The sequence below is a fragment of the Sprattus sprattus genome (assembly GCF_963457725.1).
Source record: "Sprattus sprattus genome assembly, chromosome: 2".
NCBI classification, from domain to species: Eukaryota; Metazoa; Chordata; class Actinopteri; order Clupeiformes; family Clupeidae; genus Sprattus; species Sprattus sprattus.
Window position 1 is genome coordinate 44361219 of NC_137921.1, and position 13959 is coordinate 44375177.

The 13959-nt window shown below is 42.3% G+C and overlaps 1 protein-coding gene across 4 annotated transcripts in view; it reads right to left on the minus strand.

Annotated features, from left to right (window-relative positions):
• Positions 1-13959, minus strand: part of osbpl9 (oxysterol binding protein-like 9) — a gene marked incomplete at its 5' end in the record, with an annotated part of 37416 nt that overhangs the window by 5639 nt on the left and 17818 nt on the right. For 3 of the 4 annotated variants that reach the window (XM_080832617.1, XM_080832620.1, XM_080832619.1), the window contains 13 exons: positions 3453-3563; positions 3718-3820; positions 3983-4160; positions 5217-5302; positions 5565-5683; positions 5961-6061; positions 6906-7071; positions 8464-8559; positions 9256-9349; positions 12465-12503; positions 12969-13019; positions 13115-13144; positions 13592-13639. In XM_080832617.1, the coding sequence (XP_080688743.1) occupies positions 3453-3563; positions 3718-3820; positions 3983-4160; positions 5217-5302; positions 5565-5683; positions 5961-6061; positions 6906-7071; positions 8464-8559; positions 9256-9349; positions 12465-12503; positions 12969-13019; positions 13115-13144; positions 13592-13639 (1222 nt within the window). The remainder of the gene's footprint in view (positions 1-3452; positions 3564-3717; positions 3821-3982; positions 4161-5216; positions 5303-5564; positions 5684-5960; positions 6062-6905; positions 7072-8463; positions 8560-9255; positions 9350-12464; positions 12504-12968; positions 13020-13114; positions 13145-13591; positions 13640-13959) is intronic. The other variant, XM_080832618.1, reaches the window with a different exon arrangement.

The following is a 13959-nucleotide window of genomic DNA, read 5'->3' on the forward strand; positions in this document are numbered from 1 at the left end:
CTTATGCTCACTAGAGAGGTCCACATCCTGGCGCCGCTTTAACACCTACGGTTAAAGTCAGCGACGGCCATCAATTATTAGTAATCTAATCAAACTTGTGCTACAAATGGTGTCTTATGCTAACTCGAGACGTCCACATCCTGGCGCCGCTTCAACACCTACAGTTAAAGTCAGCGGCGGCCATCAATTATATAATGGGTACCGGAGGAGGCTATCTAAAAACCATCTTGATCAAACGGCCATCCAAGCGTAATCAGCATGTCAATTGTTAGAAGGAGACGCTGATTATGCAAACAGACAAAAGGTCGCCGGGATCTTATTCACACAAAGAGAAGTTACTAGAACTTCATTATTATGTATTACAGCAGCGTTTCTCGAACTGTGGGCGCCAAATCAAGTTGCCATTCATTTGCTCATCAACCGCAGACCGAGGGCAAAGATAGATAATCACTGAGTTTAGATTAAAGAAAACAGGTGGGACGCGATGCACGGGAGTTTTCCCGCTGAAATTCTTATAGGCAAAAACGATCATACACCCCAATTGCACTTAACAACCACAATCAAACAAAGAAATATTGTTTTAATCAGCCTATAACTAATTGTATCGTATTAATTATCCAGTTGTTAACCTTTCCTGCTAGTCGTACTCGACTGAGATTACAGGGGATTGTTTACTGCTCCAGGGCCGACGTTTTCTAGGCCTACTCCGTGGTTATCTACCTTGCCGTTCTGTCTGCGGTTGATTAGCAAATTAATGGCCAGTTGATTTGGCCCGAGGATTTTATTCTCCAGTGGTAAATTTGAACAGAGTTCAACGTTACAGATACATAATACAATACATTACAAGTGTTGCTCCATTATACATTATTGAGACCGCACCATTTTACAATACTGTATCAACATTAGATGGGAGACCGGGATGAAACTGTGACCTGGAACAGTAGGGGCGAACAATTTGATTTACGTTGGAGTAGGCTATTAATTGAAATATTAATGAAAACAAAAAAAAAAAAACTTTCCCGGAGCATTTGAATGTATTATTATTTGTGTTGAACTTGTTACTGTGTGTGACTGAATAAAAACATACATCATATCATATCATATTGACGTTAGGGATACATTTGTGACACGAAATACAAAGGTTGGCGATTCAGTACCATTGGCGAAAAAGACAGTTGATCCGACAAAAAATAAACCTAAAAGAAAATTGAAAAATGTCATTAAATTGGACAATGTTACATTACATATAATTTAGTAGACGCTTTTATCCAAAGCGACGTACAAAGGAGATTTTAGGCTTGGCGTAGCCTACTACCATTGATAACACAATTGGATAGTAGGCCCTTTTTCTTTATTTTTGGAGCTCAGTCCATTTCAGGCAAAGATTGATACCACTTTTATATTCTACATTTCTGAACTGATGTTATTTGTTATTGATTTTCTCTATTTTTGAACTGATGTTATTTGTTTATTGATACACATTGAGAACTTATCGTTATTTCAATACATTGATTACCATTTAAGCTTGGCCTACCATTTTATTGGAGCAATGGACAGGCTAGGCTTGAAAAGGCAAACCTTGTGCAAAGTGGGGAATGACAGAAAAAGTTTGAGAACCACTGCATTAGAGCAACAGATCTCATTATTATACATAGGATAAAACAAACCATCCCCAAACTCGATGAGTTACTACATATTCATGAATTATATATTGTGGTATCCATTTTGATGCTGTTGAATCTGAAGTGTTTAGTGTACTTTGCTACTGTGCATTATTGGAATAAAGCTTGATTCTTATTTGGACCTCATGGACTCCTTCATTTCTTACAGTGTTTCGTGTTGCCTGCATACTACTCTCGTCTACAGATTTCATTTTGAGGACAAAGCCACTCAGAGATTGGAGCAATGCAAAAAAGAATTAGTTACTAAGCACATGTTAAGGGGAGAGAAGGGTGATTTGTGCCAGCGGGGAAGTTGTGACACCCCTTATTTCTAGGGAACCATAGAAAAAATTGTCCACACATTTTTGAAGAGTCAGCCATTTAACTCATCATGTAAAGAAGAGAGCCTCTTTGCATGAGCGATAAGCACATTTTAGTTCAAAAGACCTTTTTTGCCTTCCAAAGTAAATTTCTATGATAACGGTTATTTGATTGTTGTGTCTAAACGGGTTTAGACAAATTAAAAAACATTTCACACATGTTTTAGTGCTTTGGTAAGCTACACTATGAGTCTATATAGCTAGTATGATTTTAGCTCAAAACAGCTGGATGCATTTTTTCCAAAAAGCTGGGATTGGGGTGATTTGTGCCAAAGGGCCTGGGGTAAGTTGTGCCAGTGATCTGTATAGAGAATTCCATTCAATTTGGTCTTCATTTTGTTCTGAACATGTGTTCATGTTAATTACCTTTAAATAGAATTGACTCAACTCAACTTTGTTCTGATGTGTTCAGGAAGCTCTAGGCCTTGTTTAAGAAAATGTACCTTTGATGTGCTTGTGTGCCGCAATAGGCTTGTAGAAAATCAGCTTTTGTTGTTGAAAAATAACTTTAAATAAACCTTAAATGAGTAATTTTGCATTGAATTTATCTAGCTTTTATATAGCAACACAGTTTCTGAGATGCAAATATACTGTTTTACTTCAATAATCCATGGCACAATTTACCCCAATGTATTCTCTTTAATGGCACAACTTACCCCGCACCGGGGGCAAGTTGTGCCACCACGAGACCACTTTTTTTCAGAAAGCTATATTTTCTTAAATACTATATTTCAGATCCAAAGTGATTGTTCCCAAAGATGCACCACATCCTGAAATATGGACATATTTTAGTTGGAAGCATTACCGTCATGGCCTCTCTTAATAGTCACTTTAAGTAAAAACTGGCACATCTCACCCCAATCTCCCCTACCTAACAAAGTATTCCTGCAGAATCCCCTGCAACAGTGCATAGGTGTTTTTGACGTCAAAACGATTGTTTCTTCACATTCTGTTGCTTTTTCTTTTTCCTTTTCTTTACGTTTTAAACTCAGATAGCACCAATAAACTTGTATGTTTGTATGCCAAAATACATTTTGGCTCGTGCCCGAGATTAAATAAATGAGTTAAATACACATAAAACTACATTGACAGACTGCTTGGCCTACTTCCCGCTCCAGTGAAATTATGTTGTTGATGTTCTGTTTGGCCGCCATCATGTTCGAAAATCTCGCCTGTCACCACAGGAGGATAATTAAGGCAGCGCTGTACATCAAAGCCACCGGCTGGATTGAAACATGCTCTGGGTTTTCACCTGAAACTGTTACTAAGTGGGCTTAAAGCTGGTGAGCTTTTAAGTACTGCTCTAATTAATACAATGGGAAAAGCTCAAGAAACTCAAGGATATGATTCCGACTGCACTGCAGGGCGAAGGTCTTAATTAACCAAATTACCATAATCTGCTTTTGTTTACCTTGGCCGATGTTGTGGACCCCAATGGACATCCCCAGGAACTTGGATTTGGTCCATATGTGGGCGTTGAACTGGATTTTCTTGCTGAGACACTCTGCGTAGAACGCAGATACTGTCGGAGAAGATTGGCAGGATGGTAAATTTATCTATTCACTGCAAAAACACTACATGATTCAGAGTCGGAATATTGTGTCTGATGGTCAGAATGATTAGGCCTGAAACAGAGAGAGCTGTGTGTGTGTTGGAGAATGGTTGTTGACACTCACTGGGGGGATGGTGAGAGACCTGCTCTGCCACAAATTGCACACTGTTATTACCACACCCCGGCACTGGACCCTCAGACACAGGTTCCTGGAGGGAGACTGAGGGCTGAAAGATGTGAAGACCAAATGTGAGATAAGGGCCGCTGGATGCTATATTTTAGTAATATATTAAAGTTAGAAACAAATGCACACACACACACACACACACACACACACACACACACACACACACACACACACACACACACACACACACACACAGACTTACTGAAGCAGCAGGGTCACTCGTTTCAGAGGGCAGGTCCCAGTGGCAGAAGAACACTTCTCCCAGGATGGGGTTGTAGGGCTTCTTGGCCACGGATCCCTTGCGGCCGGCGTGGAATGCCGACAGGTACCACTTCACCACATACACCATGCGGTCCCTGGGGTCTACCTGCTCTGCAATGCTGCACATGAAACACACACCATTTACATTTAGTCATTTAGCAGATGCTTTTGTCCAAAGCGACGTACAAGGGAGAGAACAGCCAAGCAAGGAGCAATAAACCTGGTGTAACAATAAATACTACTTTTTTCTTTTAAGAATTAGAAAACGACAAAGAAAGAAAAAGAAGTGCGGGACTGTCACTGCTTAAGTGCAAGTTAAGCCAAGGTGCAAGGAAGGGCAGTGCTCTCTGATGAGTTGGGTCTTCAAGAGCTTCTTGAAGGTAGAAAGGTACGCCCCTGCTCTGGTAGAGCTAGGGAGTTTGTTCCACCAACGTGGAACTACAAATGAGAATAGTCTGGATTGGCGTGATTGCACAGGTGGCAGTGCCAGACGACGCTCAGTGGATGAGCGCAGTGTCCTGAGTGTAACATTTGCCCTTACAAGAGCATTTAGGTAGGTGGGAGCAGAACCAGCAAGCACTCTGTAGGCAAGCATAAGCAACTTGAACTAAATGTGAGCTGCTCTTATACTTTAAGCAACACTTTTATTGGTCATTGTTTATTATATATGTGTGTGTGTGTGTGTGTGTGTGTGTGTGTGTGTGTGTGTGTGTGTGTGTGTGTGTGTATATATATCATACAAGTGTAACCTGACACCCACAAACTGCATATTTTGGCATTCAGGATGATTTTAAACAGTAGAACGGTGTGCGGCCATTTTCTATAAATAACACCAGCGGTGTTTCATAACATTTTAGTCATATTATTTAGTTTACAGCTAAAAACAAAACAAAAAAAATCTTAGGGTGCACATCCACTTAAAAATAATACTACTGACAGACATGACCTTCTGGTGTGTTTGATGCTTAGTAATAATTATGTGCTGGTTTCTTTAGGGATCATTAGTTTGTACAGCTGGAGATTTCCAGATGTACACAGCATGTAAAGCTGCAAGATGAGGCTGGTGTTTGAGGCTTTGAGCTCAGCACTTTGTGTTCATGTCAGTGAGAGAGAGAGAGAGAGAGAGAGAGAGAGAGAGAGAGAGAGAGAGAGAGAGAGAGAGAGAGCTCCTGTACCTGACAAACAGATCCGGATGAGCAAAGAAGTCGGCGTACATCTCCAGCAGCGACCTCCTCTCCAGGATGAACGTGGGCAGCACCACCTGAGCAGGAGAAGGAGTCATGTAAAACACAGGCAAGTCTCTGATGTTGTGTGTGTGGTGATGATGTGTGTGTGGCAGAGGCATGAGAGAGAGGGAAGGGAAAAAAACAGTGAGAAAGATAAGAGGCAATTAAGAGTGAAAGACGACAGAGGTGAAGAGGGGAGGGATGTGAAAATTAAAGAAACACCTAGCATGACGGAGGAGAGGCTGACATAGACAGACAGCAGAAAGCGCTGGTTGGTCAAACAGAGAGTGCGGTTACCTTGGTGAGGTCCATGCCCAGGCGTACTTGTGAGAGGAGGTGCATGATGACGCTCTTGTGCTCCTCCACGGACTCGCCCTGGCCGTCATCGTCATGCTCGTCATGGCTGTCAAACTGGTCTGGGGAGCGCACCACAAACAAGCACACATCACTATTATTTGTGTGTTTACTTTCCAACTACAGCTGTATCCCATGTGTGTTGGCAATAATTCATTTTATTTTTATCGCACTTTTCATTCAGAATAATCTCAGATGTATGTATGTGGGCTGTCTGTGTGTTAGAACACATCAACTGAGAGCGTGTGTATGTTAGTGTGTCTGTGTGTGTGTGTGTGTCTGGTGTGTCTGGGTATGTGTGTGTGTGTGTGTTGGCGGGTCGGGTGTATATGAATGTACCTGCGTCTGTAGTGCCATTGGACATGGAGGAGTTGAGGGACTCGTTGGTGTCTGGTCGCTTCAGCGTAGTACCATCTCCACTGGGCAAGACGGCAGACGCCCTGGAGGAGGGGGCGGGGTTGGGAGGCAGACACAGGGAGAGACAACAACGTAAGATGTCTCCTAGCACTCTTAATTGAACATCTAATTCACTATAGTTAGGATTAACTCTAGATCTAACACTAGCACTCTTATGTGAACATCTAATTCACTATAGTTAGGATTAACTCTAGATCTAACACTAGCACTCTTATGTGAACATCTAATTCACTATAGTTAGGATTAACTCTAGATCTAACACTAGCACTCTTATGTGAACATCTAATTCACTATAGTTAGGATTAACTCTAGATCTAACACTAGCACTCTTATGTGAACATCTAATTCACTATAGTTAGGATTAACTCTAGATCTAACACTAGCACTCTTATGTGAACATCTAATTCACTATAGTTAGGATTAACTCTAGATCTAACACTAGCACTCTTAATTGAACATCTAATTCACTATAGTTAGGATTAACTCTAGATCTAACACTAGCACTCTTATGTGAACATCTAATTCACTATAGTTAGGATTAACTCTAGATCTAACACTAGCACTCTTAATTGAACATCTAATTCACTATAGTTAGGATTAACTCTAGATCTAACACTAGCACTCTTATGTGAACATCAAATTCACTATAGTCAGGATTAACTCTAGATCTAACACTAGCAAGTTAGCATTGACCATTTTATTTACTACCATTCTGTCTTTGGTAGTCTCCAGTCTAGTGTTCATGTTCTCTGTGCTCATGCAAGTACTTGCAATCACCAAAGCACTTAATACAGGTAGTGCTGCTTCTTGCTAATGCTGAGCTCCTGCTGTCCTAATGCCAACTCTGTGCCAAAGCAGCAAACTCACTCAATGCAGTGCTTGGGGGAGGTGCTGGTCTGGTAGAACTCGTCAGCGTCGTAGAACTCGTCCTCGCCCTCGCTGCTGGAGTAGGAGAAGTCGGGCACGCTGTGAGTGGGCAGGTTTATATGTGTCGGCGACGCCACGCTGCTGCTGGGCCCTGAGGGGACGCTCCCTGGATATGACATAAAAAGGGGGGGGGGGGGGGTTACAGGGGTTCAAGGGTCATGAACGTCATCTTAAGGAAAGCGTTTGAAAGTTGATCAGACATTCTGTATGGATTAATTTCAGTGAATTCCACTGCATGAATGCATGTTTACTTGTCCACCATACTACAGGTTTAAAATACATACGGGAGAGCGCTTCTGGAAGAGCTTTGCATGGTCATACAAAACACACACTGTACTGTGCTGCACCAACTAACAGTCAAACAGTCAAACATAGTGCACATCATCAATAGAAATAATATGTTGAATACAGTTCTCTACTCCATTCACAACGGTGAGGTTGAGAGGAAGTAAGGGTGGAACTTCCTGTGACTCATTTTGCGCATAGGCACATGCAGTTTGAAAGGCTGGATGATGAGATATGCTTTTCACACATTATTTACAAGCTCTCACAGGAGTACAATGGAGCTGCACTCTAAACCAGCCCTTGAAAGAGCTAATGATGGGACCCCTGACATGGCCCTCCACCAATACTGGTGACCCATCTCTAACAGCCACACAATTTGAACACACTGTGCCTTCTGCAAGAACAGAACAACTTGAAATCTATTTGTCTCCTCTGCGCTTAACGTCACTTGATCGAACTTTTATTCACTCATCTCTCGGGCTTGCTGCAATGGCCTGCTCTGCAGTGGTTGAGGCTGCAGGGAGGCAAGGCGAGGCTGTGAGTTTCTGCCATGCTCGCCTTTTATTCCACCAGCTCAGCAAAAATAGCATGCAGCCCGGAGCCTCAGCATAGGCCCTGGGAGGGGAGGGGAGGGGAGGGGAGGAAAGGAGAGAGGAAATGACACCTGGAAAGCAACGCTTGCGCAGCACAGCTCTACATCATTGCTCTTACTAGAGAGGTTGAGACAGAGGGAAGCAGAGAGAGAGAAAGAAAGAAAGAAAGAAAGAAAGAAAGAAAGAAAGAGAGAGAGAGAGAGATGGGACAAGTTATGAGATCCTACTCTGACACTATACTCCAGCACCTGCCATCCCCAGAGATCGATAATCAGTCCGAAAGGGGTAGAAAAGCTGAGAAAGCAAACTGAGCAGAACGCAAAATGCCACTGAAACAGACAGAGGCCATCTTTTCTTACATATGAACTTTCTAACCTGAACCTCCACAAGTTTACCATGCATATTGAGGCTCCTTTGCTGTATTCTTGTTCATAAATAAAGTCAAAGTTGTGCAACAGGGTTAGACAAAACTCGGCATTTGTATCTAAAAAAAGGGTCCACCAGGAGTCAAGGTTCACACACAATAGGTTTGTTAGAGCTTCACTGGCTGTATCTGGTGAACAAGGCTTGATGAGTCCGCCTGGGATTTAAAGGGTGTTGATTTAGAAACGTGGTCTTACCCGTGCTGTTGGGGGTGGGCGTCTGAAGGCTGCCCATCACCGTGGCTACAGGACCCACCGCCAGAGAGGATGGCCTCTGCTCTGATTTACATCCATCTGCGCGCGTGCACACACACACACACACACACACACACACACACACACAAACAGGTAAGGCATAAGCCAGCTAGGAGGTGCGATTGCTTTAAATAGCTAACTTCCTCTAACCTCATGTCATTTTGGTTTAACTGTGTCTCTAACAAAATGCAACCTACATATTAACATGCAAGTTTCGCCATTCTTTTGATGTGCCGATTTCAGGACGGTTGAAAGCACAATCCTTTGCATCAAAGCCAAAGCCACTGAGTGGGATTTAACAGCCAAACTTCAAACCAGAAATGCAGCAGAGGTTTAATAAACATTCTCATATAATTTAAATGGCGGCCCAGACTCCACAGTTGGCACTCCTGACAATAATTTGGGCATTATCTTGTCTAGTAATGCAGAAACTCTGCTTACCTGGATTCAGGTAAGGTGAGGGCATTACAGAAACCATGCATAGGAATTAAAATGCTCTTCTGTCCATCATAAGTTTGTGAGCTGTTGTGCAGACCAGCTTTTACTTCATAGACACCCAACTAATGAATACAGCAGGTTGGCCTGTGGACTTTTGTCACATGGGCTAGACCTGTATTTATTTTTGATGCATTCCAGTCCGCTTATCTAATGCATTTCAGACATCGGCCTAAGGAGAGACTGGATGGAATGTATTTTTGGGCACTTTTTTGCCCACAAAACTTTGGACTGCCCTACCTGTGGGGAGAGTGGTCTGTGTTGGCATGGTGTTGACAACTGCTGAGTCGAGAGGGTCGGGCTGGTAAATCCCATCCACTGGGTTGATGGTGCTCTGTAAGGGGGCCAACAGAAAAGCAGAGACTGTTAAAACACACACACATAGATGGGATGACTGTCCAAGCATAATCCTAGGCCACTGCGTTGCTTCAGCATAGGGGTGGGTGATAGAGGTTCAATGGACTTTCATACTGATGGACTACTCCTGAAAACCCATCAAGGCTGTCCAATAGTGGAAATATTTCATAATATTGCTGTCCTGGAGTAAATTCACTGCAATGCAAATCTTACAAAAGGTAATGCTGTGGTAAACCCTCTCTGGAAATCTGTCTTACGTAGAGTAAGGAAAGGAATGAAAAAAAGGTTTGGCTATAGTTGCACATATAGATGAAACGTCACCCAGACTACGTGGATAAGAAACCAAAGGATTCAAGAGCTGGGAATAAGAAGGCTGCCTAGGGTACCTCAGGCTACCTAGTCCCACTAAAGCCAACTGTCACAAGGTGAAGGATCAAAACTCAAACAAAAACGCCTGCCTCCTCCACACTAAAAGACCAAATCCTTGGTGGACGCAAAATCTGTGGATAGTGAGATACCATCAAGTGGTAGTCACTGACATTTCTTCTTAGTAATTAGCCCCACACTGCACACATATTTGCTGGAGGATTGGCAGAAAATCTACACTGCATCACAGGACATGCTATTCAACGATATTTACGCTGATATCGCAAACAGCATCACCCACTCCTATTTCAGCACTTAGACAAGGTGGTGTGAGGAACACACATGCACACACGACCCTTAAGAAACAGAAGTGTAGAGTGAAACAAGGAACCTGAAGAACGGTCAGGTGCTTCTCACTTTGGGCCGAACTTACTAAGAGCTCCATTGCTAATGCTGAACCGGAAACTAGCCCTCAGTGTTCAATCAACTATGTCCACGGCTAGTCCTATACTTCCCTTTCGGAAGCAATGTTAAAATAAATGTACATGAATCTAAGGCGACTTTTCAGCTTCACCACTCCTTTGCTAGGCTCTGTAGCATACCAGTGTTAGGGCCTGATTAATGGTCTTTCTAAAATCTCATCCTGTGACTTCCCTCTTCCACAAACACATATGACGTGATCACTTCACAGCTCTATCAACTGGCTTAGTAGGAGACAACAGGGAGATGACACAGACCTCAGCTAACCACCAGCAACATGACCCAGAGAGAGAGAGAAAGAGAGGCAGAAAAATAGTGAAAGAGAGAGAGAAATAAAATATTAAAATAGGGAAAAAATAGATTAAGGGAGAGAGCGGGATACAGAAGCATAATAAATAATGAAAGGAGAGAAACAGGGTAGACAGAAAGTGAAAAACCAGGAATGTTTATGCTGTGAAGCTGGGTTGAAGCCTGATCAGTCGATGAGTAGGACACTACAATGACTGAACAGCAGCTACAGCACATGTATTAACCAAGGACAACATCTTAAAATTGCTAAAGAAAATAAACAAGTGGGAGGTCAATAAAATTAGCAATAAATCAAACAGTGGTAACAGCAACCCACATTCAGGTTTAATAATATGAATTGATGCAAGGCATCTTTCGCAACAGCACCACCACAAAAACAGCAAATCCTTGCATAACAGATCAAAACAAACCAAACCAAACAAGTGAAATGAGGCCAATACACGTGACGCGCTGAGGGAAGAGAGAGAGGGGTGATACACGAGAGAGGAGGAGGAAAGGCGTGTCCCAGAAAGTTGGGAAACTTTGTCATCGTCATGCCCTTTTCCTAAACCCTGATGTCCGTTCCCTTCAGACTACATTTATTTCCAGACTCTAACCAGAGCCAGAGACAATTAAAAGACAAATCAACCAGTTTAGTCTCACAGGCCAACTCTTACATTCTAGGACAGACAAAAAGACAATAAAAAAAAAAAGACAATAAAATGCCAAAAAAGGTCCGCAGTCCGGTACCGCATTCATCAGAAGGGGAGGAGTTGGAGAACATAACAGCAGTGGCTGGTGCTTAAAAATGGCAGCTCTGAGTTCAGCAGAGTGCTGCAGCAATACTCATCATTGCAGTAGGAGCCAATATAATTTTAAACGTATGCAAATGTATAACTTATGCCGTATGCATAACTTATGCCACATACATAACGTATTCCATATACATACATATGTTTTATTCAAGGTATGTCTTGTAATATTGTGCTCAATATGTGCCCATTGATTTTTACACAACTATGCTGACGCTATACAGCGTTTCAGGTTTCCGTATTTCAGCCCCCAATTCAAATTGAATTTCTAAAAGAACAATAACATGCAGAAGTGCCTACGTCATGCTAAAAGATGTAGAACACATTCAGCTCATTCATACTACCGCTGATGAGAGTACTCAAGAGGATTTGACGCATCTCCGGGATTTGAGGGAGGCCATTATATGTGAAGTGTGTTCCTACCATTGAAATTAGCCTCACCAGAACCACTCATCCAAATTCAATAGCTTAAAAACACACCAATGATTCTGCAGGGCCAAATTATCTGGATGTGTTTAAAAATAATATTATTTGGTTTGTCTGTTCATGCTATTGACAATGGCTCTGACGTAACAGGGCCCTAGACTACGGAGGTTAGTACACCGCCCTTAATACGTTGACATCTATTAGCCCTTGACCTCTGTACTGAATAAAAATCAATGGCTGACTCACTCTGGTATGTGTTTGTGTGTGTGCATACGTACGTGCGTTGGGCGTGTGTGTGCGACCATAAAGAGGGTCAGAGAAGTTTAATCAAGTATAACAACTAAAATGATTCAAGCAGGCAGATGCATTCCAGACATTCAGTTTTTGAAAAGGTTGAAACCCGTTTTTTGAAGAAAAGTAGTTCTTGAAAGAGGGTGGAAACTAAGGTGCTTTCCAAAGGTTTTCCAGAGAGAGATTGAAGGAGAATTCCCCACACCGTGAAAGAGAACCACAGAGGAGAAAGCCAGGGGAGAGGAGGGGGGGCAGGGCACATAATCACAGAGCATGCACTTCTGAACAGGCTTCTGGTCGATTGAGTTCTACTGTTTAGTTTGACTGTTGTTTTTTTAAGGAGGAAAAAGTGAAGTAAGCGGTGAGAGAAACTAAAAAATAAATAAAGGCGGTTCGGCTACTTTGTGTTCGGAGAACGACAGAACTTACTATCAGTCCGTTTGCGTGCTGCTGATCATTACTTCGATCCTTCAAAAACAAATTCCGAGAGGGGGAAAAAAAAGAGGGGTTTGAGAGAGGGAGGAGGGGGAGAAACTTGGCCTGAGGGATGGAGCTGAATCCCTCTGCCTGTTTCCTTATGACATATTCACATATTAGAAGCAGACTGAACATTTCAAAATGCAGTTACTACAGTCTCTGTCAGATTGACAAATATCAGCTATTGAACCAATCTGCCTTGTGCATGTTACAAAACGAAAAAGGGCAGACTGTGGTGTCATGCTACTGTTCTGTTTGTGTGTGCACGGTCCTCAAATCATCTCATCACCTCACAATGAAGACTGGGATGAATGTGAGTTACTCTAGTGTAAGCATGCAGGTAAGTACATACTGCTAGTGGCTACACAACCCACACACACAGCCAAAATGGCTGCCACAACAATACATAAAAAGTATTATAGACGGTCTACGACTAAATGTAATCAGTTTCCTTACCTTGGCAATTTGAAGTAGTACAATGCAGTGTTTGATGGACTCTACCATACTCTGCAAACAGAACAGGGGAAGCAGAGTGTGAGGCTTTGGATTGCATGTGAGAATGTAAGAAGAACTCAGAATCATTTCACTTCTGTCGCACTTACACAAGTTGTATCCTTCAGGTTCTCAATTTTCTGCAAAAGATAAAAACAAAAACAAGGAATGCAATTTATGAAGGATTGAGCAAAAGAACAGGGGAGATAAGACTTCTGAGAACATTCCTTCCCACTCAATTAACACCACTGGCAGGTATTTATAAGTGTTGTACTAGTTTTATTTTTAAACTCTTAGCACTGAACAAGCCTGGACTCTGTAAACAACGTCAGTGCAACCACTTCCTCATTCCTAAGACCTCTGGCTTTGCTTTACTTCTGGTTACAGAAGCAGGTACTTCTCTCTGATGACTGCCTGCACACAGTGAGCCAAGTCACAAGGCCTTATTACCAAAATGGGACTGGAAAATGCAGGCTGGTGACAATTACTTTGATATAGCTTAGATTTGTAAAATCAATCTGAATGCGTTTTCAAAGGGGGGAATGAAAATAGAAGGTTGGGGGAGGGGAGAGGAGTTCATGTCTTACCCTGCGTGACTCATCTTCTTTGCAGTCTTTTATTTTTTCATCAAAGAGCTGAGAGAGTGAGAGAGAGAGAGCAAGAGGTGAAAGAGAGAACAAAAGAGAGAGAGATAGAACGCACACAGATGAAAGGATGATGTTCAATGAGACAACATACAGCCATGCATGTAATATTAATTAAAAACAAACCTGATCTTGATAAATCAGGTTTGAGGTTTGAATCTTTCCCCCTGGCTGTAAGGCTTCTGAATCAGCAACACTGACCCACTGAACAGTCGCCACCTCCACTTACTCCCTGCTCCCCCACTCATACAATTCACTTCCTAGATATATTTGCACAATTTTAAAAACTTTTAACTTATTCTTAAAATGCC